At 41.0% G+C, this 15,685-nt stretch overlaps 1 protein-coding gene across 2 annotated transcripts in view; it reads left to right on the top strand.

Annotated features, from left to right (window-relative positions):
- LOC147663441 (tetratricopeptide repeat protein 39B-like) overlaps window positions 1-15,685 on the top strand; it is a 325,459-nt gene that overhangs the window by 151,198 nt on the left and 158,576 nt on the right. For both annotated transcript variants that reach the window (XM_086950451.1, XM_086950452.1), the window contains exon 2: window positions 10,531-10,635. In XM_086950451.1, the coding sequence (XP_086806577.1) occupies window positions 10,541-10,635 (95 nt within the window). In that variant the 5' untranslated portion in view covers window positions 10,531-10,540. The remainder of the gene's footprint in view (window positions 1-10,530; window positions 10,636-15,685) is intronic.

The following is a 15,685-nucleotide window of genomic DNA, read 5'->3' as shown; positions in this document are numbered from 1 at the left end:
CTACAAGATAGGATCTCACTTCACTACGCCTCTGGCTCCTCGCGGCATCATTAACAATCGGGTAGGAGTCTTGTTGTCAAGGTACTACAAGGAAACCTTTTGCATCCATTAAATAGAATGGTGCCATTTGGAGTTGAGCGATGTTTGGGACCTTGTTGCGTGTTCCTCCTGCTGGATGATCACCTGGACACAGGAGAGAAAAGGGGAAAAAGGCTACAGTAGGGCATCAAAAGTAAGTGAGCGCATTGTGACTTTTACTTTCTCTCACTCTGGATCAACAGTGCAGTCGATATAGTGCAACTCTATATAGATTGTACAATCCGCACTGGATTTATGACTCCTTAAAAAGATTCTGTCTGTGTCTTGGTGTTTATAACTAATCGATCTGATTTTCAGAAAGCTCTTTTAAGTGAGTGTCAACAAACCGTTAAACAGGACTGTTCAACTAAACCATCATGTTTACCCATGCCAAGAAGGGTGCAGTCTTTGCCCATTCAAGCCAAAGCTGAAACAAGGAGAATTGCACTGTTCCAGGCAATCCACAATGCCATACAGAGCACTTATTTATCCATGGGAATTGACTCTAAGGTCAACTCTCTTCCTTGTTCCTTGATCTCACATCTGGTTATTCTTTATTCTGATTCTTATGAAAGTATTGATACCCTGGGCATTCTTGACTCCATCTGTTTATCCCCAGCTACTTAGCACATGGAAGGATGACTCCAGAGACAAATCCTTACATGTGGATCATCTCTGAATAGCTGATTCTCTGGTTAAATATCTTCAATTATGGATTCAGAAATGAAAACCTTGCCCAGCCTGGTCAGAAGTATTCAAGAACACCTTACGTCAATTGCCTCTCTAAGTCGTCACCTGTCAGATAAATATCATCCACATAGGACAACGCTTCTTCATCAAATTTTTGAAGTAACTCTGTTACTTTTGCTGACAATACACCTGGGCTGTTTTTATACCCTTGTGCTAGACAACAGAATTGTCGTTGGGATCCCAATGCACTGAATGTAGTCAGATACCTGCTTTCAGGTGCTATATGTTGGCAGAAAAATCCATTTGAGATATCAAGTGTGGTTTTGTATTTTTTGCGCACAATGTTATTCAGTAATGCAGCACTGTGCATTTTGGACAGCAAAATGTCATTTTGCATGAATTTAAATGTCTGTAATCTAAAACTAGACAATATGTATGGTCTGGTTTAGCGACAGGAAACAAAGGATTGTTCATTGGAGAGGTACATTTTTCATCATGCACACTGGGGAAGCAAGAGAGTTAAGCTGCAATGGAACACTAAGCTAGGAACAAGGATTTGGATAAAGAAGTAGGGATCCTGCTAATCAGGACGCCTGTCCCTCTGCTTTCTCCCTTAAATTGTTGTGACAAGTATTTAGGTACATCCTGGATTGGATACTGGGGTACCCTTATACGTCCCTAGTATATGGTACTAAGGTACCCAGGGCATAGGTACCTTAGAGTTCCCCCATGGGCTGAAGCATGCATTATGCCACTCATGGGAGACCATTTAAAATGGAACTACCTACAGGCCTGCCATTGCAGTCTGTGTAAGCTGGTGCTAGCACCACTTACTAATGATATAGGTTTCCTATATCTAGGGTCACTGCACTTAAAACCTATAAGTCACCTTTATAGCAGGCCTTTCTAATCCTGGATGCAAGGTGCTTGGTTCTAAGTGAGAGGGTGCCCTGCATGAGCAGGACACCCCTACAGTCTACGGAGTCCATTCACCCAGGTTGTCAGTGAAGCAGCCATATACCATATAGAGGGGCACCGCATAATTATGCGATGACCGTCTTGAAAGTGGCTGCAACTAATCCTATCATGTTTGGTATCAAAAATTTTGGTATCATACCCCCAAACTGTAAGCAATGTGGGAGCTATGATTCCAAGCAAACATGTTGGAATCATACCCCTACACCTTAAACGGTGTGGGAGGTATGATTCCAACCACTGGAAGAGCCCACCATTAGGCTCTCCATGTCCCTGGTACCAGTCTTCCAGACCCGGACAGCACAAAATGGTTGCTGCTGACCAGAGACACGATTCTGCCCTCCTGCTGCTGAGCCAAGCTCGAGCAGGGGAAGGCAGAACAATAGGCATCCTGTCACAGGGAGGTATGGCCACCTCCCAGACAGGATTTAGTGTATTAGGGCAGGGTGGGTGTGCTTGCCAGTGCCACTTAGTCTGCATGAGGGGCACATTTGGTGTCCTCATGCATAGTCGAGTTCAAACCAGTCCTTGAAGCCGTTGGCTCCCGCTCTGGCGCGAAACTGGACAAAGGACATGGGAGTAACCTCCCCTCTATCCAGACCCTCTCCTGGGAGTGTCCCCTGAATCATCCCATCCCTTTCCCTAGGGTACCTAAGGGCTTACCTGGGTCTAGGTCCCTAGATTCGTCGTGGGATAAGATTCAGATCAGACACCACTTCTTCTTCTACCGACTGGGCAATCTAGACTTCGCTGGACTTCGTTTGGGCTCAACTTAGTCTCCCTTCCAGTCTTCTGCTTTGTCTGTGCCTGTGCACCGTACAGGAACCTTCCAAGGCCTCTGGGCATCAAAGACACCTGAAGAAATATCCCTTGGAGTGAAGGAGTTCCATCCCTGCATTCACAGGCACCGCAATTAAGTCGAATGGTCTGCTGATCCTGAGCTCCTCCAGACTCTGAAATGTTCACCAACACAGGTGGTAATTTTCCACAGCTCCTGAGGCCTGCCCTGCCATCTCACAAAGTTTGAGGCTATTATATCTCGTGGGGATGCAATAACTGAACGCCTGTCCACCGTGTCAACTTGCAGTTGCAAAGGCTTGTTGGCTTCCTTCCAAGAAGATCTTCAGGCTCCAAGTAGCCCCAACCTTGAGCATCTTCTGTCACCAGAATCTTAAGCCACAGCTCATCCTGTTCATTTTAGCCTGCATGTTTTGGTGATTTGCTTGAGGTCCTCTCACGACTCCAGTGCCTCCGGCCAGTGGGTCCATTTGAGGGTCACCTTTGCTTCTTTTGGGCTCATCCGATTGATCGGGCCTGACCTAACTGCCCTGCTTGGGGTGAGTCCCCTGACCCTTGCTGGTCCCGACGCTGCTCCTTCTTCTGGTCCTGTGTTCGTTGCATTTGCCAAGGCTTGTTGGTGCTCCTGCCAGACACCGACCCCTCAGCACTCGAGATCCTTTGTGGGACAGCTCGTGCATGGCTCCTGGTCTTCCTCAGCATCACCTGGTCCTCACAGCTGCAGAGTTAAGATCCTCATCAATATCTCCTGCAACCCCCGACATTAGTGGGAATTTGCCTTCCAAGTCTCCTGGTCACTCCTGAGTGACATAGACTCTATCCCCTCTGCTTGCAGGTACCTCTCAACAAGAATCCACCTTCGTATTCCAATAGATACTTTCTCCTCCTTCAGCAGCGGGATTTTCCTGAAGTCCTCCATTGGGTTCGACGGCGGTTTCCTGCACCACTTCACAGCTTTTCACCCGGCTTCCCTGGTGTAGGTAACATAGGAACTAGGGTATCCACAGGTGGGGTGGCTCTCCAACCTTCTGTCTTCCACTGGGTTCCATCAGGGTCCACTGGGAAGGGTCCTTAATCTTTAACAATCCAACCGCGATTTACGCGTAGACTTGTATGGAGCACACGGTCGTGGTTCCACACTGCATACGCTGTCAGTGGGGTTGCTAGTCTCTTGCACCTTGGGTGGTTCCTTGGTTACCCAGCACTGCTACATCCTCTCAACACTATCTTGATCCGAGTAATGGTTCTTAAACCACTTTCAAAGTATATGGTTTGGCCCCCCTCCCCCCGGGGACCACTGTGTATTAGTGCTATTTACTGTGTTTCTTTGCAAAGTATTGTGTGCATTGTCATATCTCCGGGTAGGAGATATTTGTATGTGTTTGAGAGTATTATATAATACATACATATTTTTATAAATACTGTGTGTGGTTATTTTTCAATCTAATATATACTATAAGATTTCAATCTGGTAAAACAAGCTGCTTTACACTCCTTCTGGACTAAGCCGGAAGGCTGCTCTCCACAGCTACCACTTACAGAGCTTTCTAAGGTTGTCTAAGACCTCTTAAATCACCATAAGGGTTGTCTGGACTGGTGCAGGGTGTCTACTTACATAAGTGTCCATCATATACCAGGCCAGCTTCTCACGGTTTTCCTAGGGATTAGCCTGCTGCTTTGTGTCCTATGCCCTAGATGTTTTCAAAGGCACAGCACAAGAATGCAGAAAGTGGAACTTTACTGCTATCCGCTCCTTGCTGATCTATTAACCTCTGAAAGAAGATTCTTCAAAAGACTGCTGCGACTTCCTTATGGTTCACCAAGATTTGCCTTGCATTTTGGGAACATTTATATGACTTTTTCTGCCAAACTTAGACCCCCTTTTATATTGCATAAGAGTCTGGGGCACACCAGAGCTTAGCAACCTCAAGGATGCACTTGGTGATGTACTGGGTTACTCTGACAGTAGAGCATTGAATGGGCTTAGGTATGTTAGGATCATATTAGGTCAAATTGGTCTTCCACATTTTGGGAATGTCCTAATACAATCAAGCTTGATAGCTCCTCAGTCTTAAGGTCAGCATATATGCTGTGGAAAAGCAGTGTCTTAATCCTCATCATGGCAGTTTGACCAATTAATTTGTATTGTGCAAATGTTTCCTGCCAAACCTCCTTTTGCCCAAGGTGCACTGGTTGTACTAAAGATGAACATACAGGTTGTCTTCTTTTCCTATCATATATAGCCCCAAGGCACAAACGGCGACTGCCATTATTAAGAGTTACAGATGTGTAAAATGTGAAACCTTTGGAGACGTTTGCTCAAAATGAAATAGGGCTGCTTTACTTTTTTACTGCCTGGCTTGTTTGGCAGCAAACTGGTGACTTGATACTAACTACTGTTTTTAAATTGTAATGTGTACTTCTATAGTTGTTTCTGGTTTACCTTTTTGTTTAACGGTTAGTACCCAAAATAAATGCAATGTTTTGAAAGATGCAAGCAGAAAAGTTGAGTGGGCTCGAAAAATCGTAAACTGATTTTACCAAAGTGAGAATTAGATTATTGGTTGGGAAATAAGTTGCCTTTAAACCGAGCAGTGTTATCGTAACGATCTTGGGGGCATGGGATAAATAATATTTTAGGGGCCCCCGTTTGGAACAGTGTTACATTTTATTGCCCATTTTCTGCATATTCAAGCCCCATGATGTCAAACAAAATTGAATCATATGTTTAATTGTTGAAATGAAGAAATAGATAAAGTGAAATAAAGAAAAAGTTCATTTTATAAGGGGTCTCTTGGAAGGCCGGAGGCTCTGGGCAATTGTCTACTTTGCCCATGCCATAAAACGTCTTTGTAACAGTAGGAAATGTCAACCTTGTTTAGAAGACAAAACCAGTCAAATTCTACTCTTTAAAATCTAAGTGTTACAGAAGTTGAATTGAAATGGAGGTGAAGGAGATGTGTATTACATCAGTTTCAAAGTGAAATCTAAAACTAAGGGCCCAATTTAGATCTCGGCGGACTCAGTCACAATGGAGTCATATATCCTGTCCGCCAAAATAGAAATCACATAGGACATAATGGAATTTCTATACTATCTAGGCCCAAAGTCATCAATCTGATGATGGATGTAAGGACGGATCAAGGACAGGAGTAAAAATACTGTGTAACAGAGACATCATATGCTAGTGGATCTAAATGTTGATGAGGCTTCTTTAGCAGGCTTACCTTCTGAGTAACATGGCTTGTGTAGAGCAAGTAAGTATAGCAGGAAGACCTAATGGTATCATGCACTGATCACTGTTTTTTCCCCCCCAAAACCCTATTTGTAAATAGAAATAAACAAGGCTAAACGAATATATGAACTGACGTATTCAATTTGTTAAAAAAATAATCAATACATGTCAAATATAACATACATAATACAGAAACAATATTTCTGTGCTTAGTAATGCATAACATTAATCACTCTTAATGATGCAAGAAACTCAATGGACAGTCTCAAGTAGTTCAAGAACGTAGTTGTTCAACTCTTCATGTGAGCACTTTTTCGGTGATTTTCTGACCTACATTTTCTTTGATTTACAGGCACAGAGATTGTATTGTGCATACTCTCTTTTGACCTTGGCTTTTCTGCTATTTGCTGTTGAGTTAATATATTCCACGAACAACAGTCTGTCATCATAAGTAATTTCAGGATATTTGTTATAGGTTTTCCCCTGAGGAAGGGACTCTTTTGTCCCGAACTACTTAAAACTGTTCATTGAGTTTTTTTGTACAAATTGAATACAATGTCAGTTCATATATTAGTTTAGCCTTGTTTATTTCCATTTACAAATAGGGTTTGGGGGGGGGAACCGTGAACAGTGCATGATACCAGCAGGTCTTCCTGCTATATTTACTGTCTATTACCGAGTCATCCAATTTGACAGCGGATAAAGTACCGTAGCTCCAATTATTTAACACCCATAGGTCGACGACCGAGAGATTTATATTGGACTGCACCTCCAACCTTTCTATTTTGTGTCGAGCAAGGACACAGGAGAGGTAGAATGTTGATTTCTGTTTATTGTCGAGTATCTCAAAAAGGCGTTGTGACCTGCTTTCTTGATAATCTGTGGGTGCAGAGGTTTAGGAAAGGAATGTGGCTATTTACGAGGAAGCAGAACAGAGCAGGCATTGTCGAGGAAATTGGGTAAATAAAATGAGTGGAGCCTTAGCATGAGATAAAACATACATTTGGCCAGGAGAAGCATGTGGAATGGTGGCGAAGTGAAAACTCATACTACCACGCTACATGAAAAGGAAACAGTATGACGAAATGTAGAGATCATATGGTACATTGGCAATCTTAAGAGAGAAATGGTTAGATGAATAATATTTGAGTCATCCAGAACAATAAAAAAAAACCAGATGAGAAAAAATGTAGTGGAAGGAAGTTAATCAATGAAGGAGAGAGTCAATAAGAATAGATGGATGTATCATTGAAAGACAAAATGAAGATCTACAGTCGGCCTTTGTTGGAAAGGCGCACTAGTTACCAGGTTTGTCTTTAGTTCGCAGTAGACATTATGAGTTTAGAACAATGTATGCTGGAAAAGAAATATGTTCAGTTGAGAAACTAGGAAAACATGCCTCGAAATAACCTCTGACTGCTTTTTATATTACTTTATTTCAAAATCCTGAAATATGATTTACCTAGAGAGTGGGGGGGGGCACACTTCTCTATATGTATAAAGCATATAACGCCCTTCGATCAGGGACCACTCCACGAAGAGGGAGGATACTCAAGTCAATACTATCTAGGTATCACCGTACCAGCATATTACCTCTTTCTGGGGTAGGGGATAATACTATGACATTAGTATTGCAAAAACAACAAAACATATGCCACAGTGCATGAGTCCCTTCGCGAAGTGGCAGCTAGAAGTAAATCCAACTAAAACTAAGAACAATTAGACATAGAAGTAGTGAAGCGCTGCACTGTCCAAAATATGAGTGCAAAGGTGTCTTAGAATAGCATGTTAACAGTGCAGGAGAGGCTGGAAAGGGATCCACAGAGGTGAAAGAGCTTTCCTGTTTGTGTGTGTGGGTGCGTGTGTGTGTTTCTAAAATCCGGTTTTAAATCATAGACCGCTATTAAGATTGATTGTTATACGATTTTACTTTGAAAGTAACCCCAAAATGACCAATTTAAAATGTAGTATTTACTTCTAAGTTATTTAAGATCCTACTTTATTATCAGACTGGATCTCTGTACATAAATCACTCGTTTTTTGACAGTATTCATTGTTTAAGTGTTTATTTAAAGCTACAGACATTTCCTGATGCACTAGCAACACTGACACCAAACAAATATGATTTAGGTCTTCACATTATTGTTGGACTAGATCTCTTTTGTCTCATTTTACATACGTCTATCATTTTTCACACATATACTATCATATCTCTGATTTGCTTTTTTTAATTTGTGTTTCACATCTGTCACTTCCCTGGATTCATTTCTTATCGGTAACACAGTTCAGAGAGGGGCTTCCAGCTTCAGCTCTCAACAGTTGCTCCCTGTTCCTATTAGTTCGTAGGGTGGCTGGGAAGGTCCTGATTGGTGCTTATGGTGCTAAAAGGTGTCCTGTTATCTGTACACGAAGCTTATGATATGGTTGTCTTTATTTCACAGAGGAATTCTGTTATATCTTGAGTTTCCCTGCTGCTCAGCTGGTATGCATGTCATATGGAATGTTGGATGATTGGAATGTGAGTAGCTTATGAATGTCAGTTGAGTGAGGGCTGAGCAGCAGGACAGCTGCTCCTGATGTGGTTTCTACTTTCTATCTTATTATCTTAACATCTTAATTAATAAAGTAACTGAAGAATCAATCCTGGAGTATTCATCATCTTAATAATTACAACAAATTCATGGGTCTAAGTGCAGTGCTTCTAACATTACTATTGCTGTTTATACTTACTGTTCAGTAACCAGTTTTAGAAAACCCTCAAAGTGTGGTTTAAAAAAAACACGTGTTCGAAGCAATTTTGTCTGTCATATCTTAATCTGAGATGAGATATAGGAAAGCAGTCACTAGACATGTGCTTCTGATGTCCTTGTGAACAGAGTGACATCATGAGGTCACTCATAGTTTCTTTATCCCATACAGACTAACATTATCTCCAATTAACATGCTCACCTCCATTAAGATGCAACCTATTAAATTGATAGAGCCCATCAGATAAGTGTGCCAACACATTAGGAAGTCCTGAGTTGGGTGTTATATCACATTATGCATCTTTGTGCTGTTTTATATATTGCACGCCTTCCAACTCCTTGGAATTTTAGAGCTCTTGCGAGCTGAGGTACAAGTCTCAAGATGTGTGTTTGCCTCCTGTCTGGAATGTCCATGAACAAACTGTGCCCGCCATAAAGCGTAGTGTTGTGTTAGGTGTAGGGTTTCCCTATGTATTATGTTCTGAAATGGGATGACTTCTGGATTGCTGATTGCACGAATACTTGTTCTTTCAGAAGGTAGGAACTAGTTGCTCTTCGATTTGGCATGAAGAGTGGGCTTGTTCTATTCTGTTGGTAACAAGAAAGAATAGTATCTGATGTCTTACTGTATGAGAACTGTTTGGTGTTTGGAAGATAGTTGGTGTATTAGCTATTTTGATTTGCAGAAGAGCTGTAGCTTTCTTTAAAATGGTTGGTGTTAAGGTAGCATATTCGCTGGCTGGCCTATGTGTGCTTTATGGTGTATGTGGCTGATAAGGGAATTCCCCCACCTACATCTATCTTTTATGTTGGTCTATGTCTGGTTAGAGCTGAATGCTTCCATTTGGGAAGGAGTAGAATACGCTGGATTGGGTGGGTGTTGATTGGCTAAGTTAGGTTTATCATTAAAGTTTGTACAGTATTTCATGTATAGATATGTTTTATTGGTTATTCAATTTAGAGTTTGCTGTGTATGGGTTGGGTATTGTAGGGTCAGGAGAAGGGTTGTGACACATATCGAGCGAGAAGCGTGATGACCTTTGCTGTGATTGTTTAGGCAATGAGCGAATAAAGAACAGAGTATTAGGATGATTGCTTGGATTGTTGAAGAGGTAGTCATCATGTATGCGAAGTGGAACTATCTTTGAAGTTGTGGTTAGTAGAAGTTGTATGGGGTTGTGTTGTGGTTGGGGTTTCATTATATCGTACTGTAGCTTTGCTGTGTTGGGGTGGTATATGGAAAGTAGGGTCTTTGTGGGTGATTTAGATGAATGGTTGGGTGCTATGAGAGTGGTTATTGTAGTTAAGTGGCAAGGATGATTGTATTATGCTGTCCCTCTTGTTATGACATTCATGTGAGTGCCTTACATATTTATAGACCACTGCTACACTAAAATCTTATCCAAGTGACATTTATCTTCATTAGACGGCATTGCTGAAGTGAGCACACAATCGAATATCAAAGGACTAGAGAATATTGGAATTTCCAAAAGTTGAACTGTGTTTTCAGCATCACAATAAGTTCACTTGTCAATTTATCACTGGTAATAATTCACAAGCCACTTTTCTTGGACGCTCAGCGCATGAACTGTCATTCCCTCAGATCATATTTTCATTGTTATAAATCCTATGACTTTTCATACTTTGTGTATTGACTCAAATAAATTGCCCTAAGTTGAGTTGAGTTTAAAAGGGCACAGATGTGGTTATCGATTAGCTTTGCCAACAGTGCTATCTTGGTTCCAAGTCCAAATTTTCAGAATGGGACTAATGTGTCACCTTTATATTGTAAAATACCTTGTTCTAGTAGACTAGCCTCAAAACATGCTCTCTATGTATAGTTCAACTGCATAACTGGGAATCGTTTGTGAATGATTTGGAGCCTCTGCATGATTAGTTTTGATGTCCTGAAAGTGTTCTGGTACCAGGTAACACTGTAAGATATGAAGCATTTGTGAAATATCCAAGGTAGAGTTTAATGTGCCTCACTCTCTTTTTCTTTTATAGGGCTTCCAAGATGGACCTCAAGTGTGCGCTGGAGGAGTGTACAATGGCACTTAATTTATTTCTAAATAATAAATTCTCAGAAGCCCTGGATTTGTTACGTCCATGGTAAGTTCATTCTGCACAGTATTTTGATACGTTGGTGCCTTTTGGGTTGTTAGAGGCACTTTTTTGCAGAGTCCCCTTTTTGGAGGGATAAGGTATGATTAACGTCTTGTCGTCTTGAAGGCATGAGGGTGAGGCATATGACCTAAACTGGTAGATATTCAAATAAACAGAGACCTATAGAATTGAATAGGACATTTGGGCTCCTATTTGTTTAGAAACAGTTGTTCATGATTATACTCTATATCTTGCTTACTCTCTCTCAGGGCTGGGAATGTGGGCTGTTTGCCTCATTTAAATATCAACACAACCGAAGAACACAAAATACTGGTGTAAGTTTCATAGTCTTTCAAGCGTTTTAAAAAAAAACGTTAACTTAATATTTATTAACAAACTTCAATTTCAAGTAATTGCAATTCCTTATGTAAACTGGATGCTCAATTAAATAGTTTTAGGTAATTTTTTTTATTGTAATCTTCATTCTTTCTCAGCTAGCTATGGACACATATACACACAAAGTATTCTGTTTAAACACACACCACACAAGTTTTAGGAATTCTGACAGCAAATAAAATTGATCCATTAGGGTGCTGTGCTTTAAGATGCTTGCATCACTGACTCTCTCCGCTTTTAAAACTCCTTTTCATCATAAGCTAATCATTTCCTCTTCTACTCAGGAAGTCAATGCTGATTTGACAAAGTGACAGTGTGATTCAAGTGGCAATTTAATGTTTGGCAGATCATTTGGCAAAAAGCTGAAAACGCCTGTTTGCCCACACCATTTAGGGAGTGTCTGGTGTTTTCTGGAAGATCTCCAGCTAACTCCACTAACCAAAACCTTCTACTGGTAATCAGTTCTATTAAGGGCAATTTCGACATTTTCTGCAGGACAACCATGGAAATCCTGAGATTCCAAACTGGATACAGAAATGACCCTCGCACACTGGGAGAAAATTATCAGCAAATCTTGGTCATAGCTTTTTTATTTTGCAGAAATAAATACCTACTTTGAAGGTTTGTTTATGCACTGTCGGAAGAACCTTAGGTAAATATGACTGCTTTCTTGGTGTGGGATCTCCAAGTATAGGAGGTGGTCATCTGATGGGAAGGGAGAGAGGAAGACCCCTGCCAATTTGGCTGAACCCCAGGCATGCTGTAAATGACATCTTTAGTCTGTGACGGGGCTACTGCAACTATTTGGCGGGAAGGACCAAATTATTCAGAGGGTTTCCTAAATTATGTAGTAGGAAAAGGCAAAATACGTGGCATAATGCAGCACATGTTAAAGCAGGATAATTTCACTATTTTGACATGTTTACACATGGTAAAACAGTTTGGGCAACGTTTTCACCTGACAATTATCAGTTTGACATCTCAATGAAACAATCTGCAATGGAAAGGTTACCTGTTTCAGCCCAAAAAAGGACCGCCACTTTGTGACAACAATGTGTGGGAGTATTTTAGTAACTTTTAATCCGTTTGATGTAGTAACATATTTTCATTAACATTTGCGAATTTTGCAGGACATGATGGATTATATGGCAAGTGCATCTACTCTGTAACTGTGCAGAAAATACCAGAGCCACCGAATCACATAATTCCAGTATTGCTAATCACTTAAATATTTTAAACCTGCTTGACCTCTACATCTACACACTTCTAGAATCCTGAAATGTTAAGTCTCACCCCACAACAGCCACTGTATGCCACTAGGGACTTTGAGCCCACCTCACCCTCCTCCTTTTACCCTCGGCTTCCAATCCTTCTTTCTCCTTCGTTCTTCATACTACTCCCAGAACTGCACCACCTTGTTCCATCACTGCACTACTACAGGTGTTTTTTCTTATCACTCTTGCATAATACATTATTTCCTTAGTAATCAAAATGGACACTCTCTTCGCCATACTCAAGCTACTGTCTGTCAACCTCTGTTGCTGCCATGGAAAGACACACCAGGTGTCTAGAGGCAAAAAAGAGATACTACTTTGTCTGGAACAAATTCATAGCTATCAAAAATATCTCAAGAAGCAACACAGAACCCCACCCTTCCTGGCAACTTTCAGCACACCACCTCATAACTATAAGATGGGCACAACTTTAAAGGTGGTATAGGTCAGATCACCTCAAATACTTGCATCAACGCCCTGGAGAAATGCCATACCCAGGAATCCAACTGAGATTTCTCTGGATTCCACCTTTACTTCACAGCTACACATGAACAGTCAAACACCATACAGCGATTGTTGTCACATTTGTCACATATTGTTGTAAAGCATTTTAGGACACTATTTTAAATTTCTTGATTCATGCCCTTATAGAGGTATAAATCACTATGTCCCTATATAGGCATAAGAATCATAACCATATTTAGACATAGCTCATGCAGTCCAAATACGGCAGGGCTACTTCCACTAGTTCGGAAAATCTACAACGATTTCTTGGAAAACTCAGCTTCAGCAGCTAGGGACTTTCCTTTGCTCGAGAACTAACTTGTCCAAGATCTCATGGAGTTTTCAAAGAACTGAGACTCTTTGATGACGTTATTATATTCACCTTTACGTCAAACTCGGCAACTTCAAGGTATAAATATGCCCACACTTGCCTTAGCAAACACACGGTGGTTTGGAGCAGTTCGACTATCTACTTGCCCGACGCATCCTGTTACAGCAAGTGCCGAAGGAAGCCGACCCTCCAGCAGACGCACCGAGAGAGCCGTTGTCTTTTCTCCTGCCGAGAAATCCAGCTCTATTGTTTCCAAGCTACCCTTGCGGGTTGTTGGGAAATAGAGTCCAGAGACTGACCTTTTCCATTCTAAACTAAGGTACGGAGCTGATTAGACCGTAAGAGAAATTTGGACAGATTCTTGGCAAAAGAATACTACATTTATGCTACACCTCACTTACTTCTTCCCTCGTACTAAGCTTAGGTTAGCTTCTGTTATTTATGTATGTATTTATCTATGGTTCAGGAACCATACAATGCTCTTACAGTATTCTTTTACTCTACTTTTTATACTGTATGCGTTTTATTTTACAACCAGTTTTACGATTGTAGCAGTTCATTTCTTATGCTTGAGAAAGAAGACTGTTCAATAAATACCTTTTATTGAAAACGCCCGTCTCTCTATTTCTCTGCACCTCTGGTGAAACGAAGCATGCACAATTGACTGAGTGAAATATGTATCTATTGTTTCCACGGCTCTGAAGATCAGTTTTATCTTGGGGAAACAAAGTTGTCATGTTTATGCGGTTGTCAAAAAAGAATCCCTTCTTGTTTGCTCGAGAACGTTTCTAGTGACCTCTGAGCTAGCTGGCACACACAATTAAGTCTAGTATATTCGATAGAGACCCAGTCGACCTAAGTCCTACGTCTAATGTATAGGATATATTATTCCAATGCGCAGAGCCTATTGGGAATATAGGAACTACACTACATGGCGCCCAACGTTTGGTAAGGCCCTAATTTAACGCTAGCTACTAGAGTAACTCAGTCGTGCTTTTCACACAGACCCCTTTTTTCCCGTAAAAGCTCCAATAGATGTCTGGAGTGGGTTAAAGGATAAAATATCCGCCATAAACTGAGTAGGACAAAAATCCTATGTATTAGTTTTTTGGTTTGTTCAATGATGAAGGATACAGTGTTCCAAAATATTGTGCACCTTATCTTTGTTTCCTTGAAACTTTCTCTGCAAAACTTGCAACAAAATGCAAGATAGCGACGAAGAGGACTGTGGACCTGCAGGCACTATTACCCGACCGGGTTTAGACGAGACAGGTCTCCAACAAAATCACCCGGATGCTATAATCATCCCGGAAAATGTAAGAAAAGCCATAGCTATAAAGCTTATAGAAAATGGCCTATCACCGAGAGGTGGTACGGTTATTATCGTCATAGAGGCACATGAATATCGGCAGACAGGGGTATTCTATTCATGGATTGTCTTTCCACAAGCAAATTCAACAACACATGTGTTCCACTACTATAAGATGGAGGAACATCCAGCGGAATACGTTCCTTTCGAGGGCGTTGAAATTCCACTAACTTACCAACAGCATCAGCTCTGGTTTAAAGGCGCCCTACAACATCAAAATCACATTACCAGGCTCGGTCCACTAGGTAGACCAGAAAAAACATGGCTGGTTCTAGCTAGCTATACACCACATCCTAACATTGAAAGAATGACAGATGTATAACTGTTAGCTCAGCTAAAACAATTATTTAAAATACATAGGCAATTGGTACAATATATCATGTGGACTCTAACAATCCAACCTGCTATTCCACAACACACCCCTCATCAGGGGAACACAAACAAAATCACACCACAGACTATACAATCAGTCTTTGGTAAATTGCCAGAAAAAAGGGAACAAATTCCATTCTGGTTAGCCGAGAAAATTACTCAAAAAGAGGCAGTATTTCCCAATAGTACACCTCATGAAAAACATAGGATTCTAACAATCTGTTTACCAATGGGGATTGCACCTCTCGTAGAGGACTGTGGCACTTGGGGTACAGTCTTTGCTTCAATCTACACAAAAACACATGGTGTCCCGTCTATGGCGGTAATACCAGACGTTCTGAGACAGATTCAAAATGAATACGGTCCAGAACCAGCCTTGAACCTCGGTATGAAATTACTGAAAGATTTCAAACAGGTCTCCGCTATCATATTAGCTAACATTAAAGGTGAAGCAGCATCGGTGGCAATCTGCCAAAAATTAAAAGAACTCTATATTACTGAGCAACCGAATGAACTTGCCAGAATTATTGAAAAATCCTATGAAGAACTAGGAAGAGATAGTTTGGGAGGGAAACCTATAAAGCCTGAACCAACAGAAAATCCTGAAAACGTTTTTAGCAAAAACAATCTCACTACTCCTAAAAAGAAGTGGGAAAATACTAGACTGTCACTTCCTAAAGAGAAGCGCTCTCAGTCCAGAGGTAGATCTCCTCAAAAGGAGCACTCTGAAAAGAGATATAATCTCAGAAATAGGGATAATTTAAAAAAACCTGATAGATATCAAGATACTGATACACAATCCTCTCGTAC

The sequence above is a fragment of the Lissotriton vulgaris genome, unplaced genomic scaffold (assembly GCF_964263255.1).
Source record: "Lissotriton vulgaris unplaced genomic scaffold, aLisVul1.2 SCAFFOLD_2539, whole genome shotgun sequence".
Lineage (NCBI taxonomy): Eukaryota > Metazoa > Chordata > Amphibia > Caudata > Salamandridae > Lissotriton > Lissotriton vulgaris.
Note: the sequence above shows the minus strand (reverse complement) of the source record. Positions and strands in the feature narration are given on the sequence as shown.